The following is a 6,000-nucleotide window of genomic DNA, read 5'->3' as shown; positions in this document are numbered from 1 at the left end:
TGATTTTTTATGGTAATCAACTTTGTGCCACAAAGGCTGTCGATTGAGCTTAATTTGTATTGAACCCGGAATATTCCTTTACATATTTTGTATTAATCGCATGCGTTAACGTGATAATTTCAGTAACGTAAAGTAACAGCTCTAGATTATATACAAACCTAATTTACATAACTGAATTTAATTTATATTACATTTACCATTATGTATGTTACCCGTCTCTGGGTCTATCTTTTGAATTATATGAATCTATAGACTTTTCAAAGTAGTGATCGACCGATATGGGTTTTTTAATGCACGATGCCGATATCCAGAGAGCAGGGTGGCCGATAGGCCGATACAATGCCGATATATCACACAATTTAATATAGTAAATAACATAAACAAAAAATTATTTAGCACTATATTTACTCAATTTAACACTACATTTTAACTTATAATAATAATATAAAATAATGTATTTTAAATGGTAGATAGCAGTTTCTTCTGATTTCTCTTTAGTCATAAAATTTCTGTAATTTATTTGCACATGAAGAAATGTATAATATATTAGGAAGAAGGAAATAACAGCACACACAGTAGTCCAGCAACCATGGATGGCATGTGCGCATTAACAATCGCATTTTCTCAAAAAATACTGAATCAAACCAATTGCACATAAAGTGCATAGAGAATATGACATTTACTTATAGCGCACGTGAATCACCTTTACTTTGAAGTTGCGCGCTTGTGCGAATCCAGTGCGAACAGCAGCAATCTACCTACAGTTTAAACGGCCTGGATCGCCTGCTTGGATTGTCAAGGAGTGACCGTTATGATTTGTGAATCAGAGGTACTTTTTGATTCTGGCTGATAGAATACATGCTTTAGAGGAAGATATTAGATAAGTGCTCGACAGGAAGAAAATGCATAATTTTCGTGAGGTTCGTGAATTACATCTGTTTAAATGAGATATATGCATATTTGCAGACGTATATAATAGACGTTTTATTGATATTTGCCTTTTATCATTAGAAAAGAATGTTAAAATTTACAGGGAACTGTTGAGTAGTGGCTGTTAGAATACGTGCTTCAGAGGAAGATATAGGAGCGCTCCACAGGATGCTGGATCTGCTCAAGTTGTGTGAGGTTGGTTTATTATATTTGTTTAAATGAGATATGCGCATATTTGCAGACAGTATGTGATATTAGTTTTATTGATAATATTGCCTTTTTATCATTAGACAAGACAGTTAAAAGTTATAGGGAACTGTTGAGGAGAGGGAGAATGAAACAGGCGAGCACTTTAACATTATGAGCTCAAAAGCATCTGCCGCGGCTCTGATATGCAGACCGTTTAAATGACACTGTGTTGCACACCAGTCTATTATTGTAGTAACACGATGGCACGTAACAACAAAACAAACTGTGACCGGTCGTTTACATGTCTCAGTCGCTTCACATGCAAGCAGGCGATTCTCAGCGCCCTCAAGAAACAAATCGGCCAAACGGGAAAATGTATCGGCCGATGCCGATAATTACAAATTTTAATATCGGCCAATTTATCGCCACGGCTAAATATCAGTCGACCACTAGTTCAAAGCAACAACCACAAGGAATTATGTATCATTACTTGTACATGTGTGTACTGTAGTTATCTGTTTCTGTCTGACTGAATAGCTCAATTTCTCGTGTATCTATACTTATCTATCTCACCCAGTCCACCTTAATTGCAGCTTGAGCAGGCTGTCGTGTTTGTGTTGAAGCCAACAGGCACAATATATTACAGTCTAGGGCTGGCTGCTGAAAAGCCTGCTGGATCTTCCAGTGACCTGCTGTTCTTTCCTGCTTTCCTGTGTGTTTTTTTGTCCTCTCTAGATTTAAATTAAAAACAAAGCTTGTTCCTCCTTTTTCCTTGTCTTTTAGACAACAGCAAAGAAGGACTGTTAGTTTCAAGGTAGTGTTACAAGAGGAACAAGGTTTGGACTGTGGCACATTCGGATGGAGGTACGTGTTTATTTTTGTGGCTTGTTGGGGACATTTGCAGAAGGACAAGTCGGGGGACAGTTGGATGTGGTTCTTCAGAATTACCTGGTCTCGTGAGCTGTCATTCAGGGAGAGACAGACACTAAAGGGACATCAAGAGTGGGACTTTAGAAATCCTGTCCAAGTGTAAGTAAGGGGATCTGTTTTATGAGTACCCCTCGTTGGATGAACTGACAGCCTAGTGGGATCCGGGCTCGGAAAAGACATAGCTGGATTCCCAGCAGAGAAGCTCGATCTGGGGCTCTGTCCCAGGTGGAGGAAGTACGAAAGGGTGCGGAGGGTCAAGGGAGTGAGTTGGCCATCAAACCAAAAGCCGGCATCTCTCCTGTGACCATGTACCCGCAGGGTAGACACCCGGTAAGTATACTACACTCTCTCGTTCTCCTTCGTTCTTGCTGGTAGAAGACAAATGAGACAGATTAAGCAATTGGATGTAATAGAGATCTCTATGTAGACTTTCACACACACACTGTCAGCTGCACCCAGGTGCTCTCAAGAGCCATTTGATAGAAAGTTGTGTGGGAGGAATCAGTCACCCTGTGTGTGTGTGTGTGTGTTAGTTTGTGTAATAAACCTTTTTTAACACCCCTTCTAATAAATGTCATAGTGCATAGTGTGTTTGGGCAGATTTAGAGTGGGTTAGTTGGTGTATGTGGGTTAGGTTGGATAGGGTTGACCGTGGAAAGTTTATTTGTTATCTGTAACCGGTCTTGGGCAAATAGGCCAGTGAATTGATTCAAGTGTCTCTAGAATCCAAACAATCCATCCAGATTGCAGCCTGTTTTAAAAATGGTTCAGCATATCTGTCTAAACCTGTCATAAATAAGAGCTTAAACCATGAAATGTCTTTATGAATGACTGAAAGGTCCCTTGAAACTGTTTTAGTGTGTGTTTTTATAAGTCAGAACCACTACTTGTGTATATTTCTGTTTATATGATAAATAGTGATAATGTTAGAATATGCCCTTCTCGTAAAGGAATATTCGGGGTTAAAACAAATTTAGCTCAATGGACAACAAATACCACAAAAATTATTTCGACTTGTACCTCAGTTTGTAAAAACAAGCAAAGAATCTATGTACAAAAATACACTTGCAATGGATGGCAGTGGGGCAACCGCTTGCCCCATAGACTTCTGTTGTAAGTGTGTAACTGTCACAGAACTGTCCATTTAGTAATATGTAGCTGTTGATTTAAAATTGTTTTCTATGACAATCAATACCATGCTGTCAGAGAGAGGTGAACCTATCTTTTACATATCTGGGATATGCAAAAATGTCCTGAGTTCCCAGTCTGAGAGAGGTAATGCATCTCATAATGATAAACTGAACAAACTACCAAACAAAACTAAAGGACCAGTGAAATCCACAGCCAGATTTTGTTTTTACCATTGTGGCCTGTGAAATATGATCAGCAAGAGCAAAAGGTGTGAAAATGGTCTGTGAGTGCAGCTGTGTTTTACCAAGCATAAATATAGGCTTTTGTGTTTACACCATTTCTTGTTTTGTAACTTTTTTTAGACATAGAAATTTCTGTTCCCAGGAAACAAACGGTTCTAACAAACTTCTTAAAAAAAAAAAAAAAAAAAAAAAAGTGGTTCTAAACAAGGCAAGCATCACTTTTACTTTTGCTCATACTAAAGGTAATTTCATATCGCTAACCCTAAGTTTTAAACTTCAGTCCGGCACGGTTTTTTACTACAGACATGAAAGATATACCTCATTCATGTAGCTTGTTGAAAGAGGTGTTCTGTGCTGTCACTTTTATAAGTGATCGGACTAAAGATTTTTGCCTGGCAGGGTTAGGGTTAGCTAACCCTGGCAGATGATAAAAAGGGCGACAAATCTGGGAACAAGAAAATCATAGAGACTTGGAAGTGGGCCAGTCAGCAACCACCCTAGCAACTCCACAGCAAGATTCTAAAAACCACTCAGAACACCCTAGCATTCGCATAGCAACGCCCTGGCAATCTCTTACAAAACCCATGGTGGCAACGAGTTTTGCATGGGCATGCACCATTCACATTTTCTTTAGAAAATGTAAAAATCTGGTTCTTAATCTTATTACCCTTTATGTACAATCCAAGAGATCAGTCAATGTCTTATCATTAGCTGGGTTTCCATCCATGTATTTTAATGCGCATTTTGGGATATCGCATAAAAACTGCTGGATAGAAACACTAAGATGCAAATAAAATCTCCAAAATGCGCATCAAAAATGTATACGCTCACTTGAGGTGGATGCATTTTTTATTATATAAAAAGAAATGTGCATAAACTGTAATGGAAACACATTTACCGAATAAACTCCTATTGAATTTATTAGGAATTAAAGATGCACATCAAAAAAGTCATGTGACTGAATATATTGTTCATAACTGGACTAACCAGAGGACTCTCAGAAAACCCATCTGAAATGTTCCTCTGGTCATTCTGACATACCAATGTCCTGTAAAAATCCAAATCCTGTAAAGAGTTTGCACAGAAAAAGAAATAGAATACAAACTTGAACTGTGCAACAGAGCAGGTTTATTGACACTTTTGAAAAATATAAAATAGACCCACACGGTAAAGCCAAGAAACGTACACACATTGTGCTCCCAAACTGTGTGACGCGCTGTTGCTCCCAGAGACAGTTTTTACAGTATTTTTCTGGGTGCTATAAAACGTAAGTATTTTATAAAAAAATAATAATATTTCCCCGGATGTGACACTTTTGTTCTTTTGAACAAACGGGATGGAAACGCTGCTTTATATGCACTTTGTTCTTGCGATATTCTGATTATTCGCATAAATTGAATTCGCACCTTGGATGGAAACATAGTTAGTCAGAGAAGATTTTAATTAACTATTCAATCGATAATTTGACATCCAAGGTTTTCCGTTCAATTGAAATGCGAAGCCGACACCATCCAGTGCAATCAGATGGAAACTATCAATATCAAATGGTAACTATAATGTAATGACCCCTCCTTAACATGTTTGCTTATTTTTCCATTTTTACACACATATGCATGAATCAGCTCTGCACGGACCTGTCTAGTGAAAGGGTTAACACCTGATTTGCAAGGCAAACAGCATCAGGAGGATTGGTAATTGGTTCCACTGGATTTTTGTGGTTAGATTTATCTGAAGCAGTGGGATTGGGGGCGAGGGGGTGTAATGAGAGTAGGGTAAATGTGTTCTGTGCTTAAGAGCCAAAAACAATAACAATAAAAAAAGAACCCGAGCTGGGAAAGCTCATAATCCGCTGCAGCCACACCTTAAGTTTCCAACAGTTACAGAATGCAAACTTCCAACACTTAGTTAGTTCTAAATGATACAAAAGGTTAGTTCACCCAAAATAAAAATAAATGAAATGTCATCATATATTCACCCTCAAACCTGTTTGACTTTTTGAATTTAATTCATGAAGAGTAAATGATTACAGAATTTTAATTTTTGGCTGAACTATCCCTTTAAAGCAGAGATTTAAAGTTGCTTTTACATCTGATCTCAGGTCAGTCCTGATGATTGTGTTCTAGTGAGTGTCTGGATGGTAAAGCTGGTCCTTAATCGGAGGAAAAGGCTGTGAAGTTCGTAAATGTCATGTGCAAGGTGTGAGAAACGTAATCCCTTTTCTCTGCAGGAGGTCTGGGGATATGTTTGACATAACCAGGAGACAGAGAAACCTGATACAAATAAGAGGCTGTAATATTCTGAGTGTGTGATACTGCACGTAGCACATGTTTGCGTGAGAGATATCGGCGTGTTTGTGCTCTCACTAATAGCACCTGTGGATTTATGGGTCTTTTGTAGGGTCAGGTATTTGTGTGAACTGTGTCAGGAAGTGTTGAAAGAGATTTTCAACTTGGTCTCATGACAAGTCGTAATAATACAGCAGTACGAAATCGGAAGAAATTGTAGAGTTGGCTCCTACGAAAATGTTCAACTTCTATTCCCATAAAGAAAAATAAACAAACCACTGAACTTTGTTAAT

General features: G+C 38.2%; 1 protein-coding gene across 3 annotated transcripts in view; it reads left to right on the top strand.

The window, feature by feature from the left end:
• Positions 1-1,752: 1,752 nt before the first annotated feature.
• LOC127438571 (transducin-like enhancer protein 4) overlaps positions 1,753-6,000 on the top strand; it is an 82,744-nt gene continuing 78,496 nt past the window's right edge. For 2 of the 3 annotated variants that reach the window (XM_051694244.1, XM_051694243.1), the window contains exon 1: positions 1,753-2,379. In XM_051694244.1, the coding sequence (XP_051550204.1) occupies positions 2,356-2,379 (24 nt within the window). In that variant the 5' untranslated portion in view covers positions 1,753-2,355. The remainder of the gene's footprint in view (positions 2,380-6,000) is intronic. The other variant, XM_051694245.1, reaches the window with a different exon arrangement.

This window comes from Myxocyprinus asiaticus, chromosome 49, assembly GCF_019703515.2.
Source record: "Myxocyprinus asiaticus isolate MX2 ecotype Aquarium Trade chromosome 49, UBuf_Myxa_2, whole genome shotgun sequence".
NCBI lineage: Eukaryota > Metazoa > Chordata > Actinopteri > Cypriniformes > Catostomidae > Myxocyprinus > Myxocyprinus asiaticus.
The sequence above is the reverse complement of the archived record's forward strand: the minus strand, read 5'-3'. Positions and strand labels throughout refer to the sequence as shown.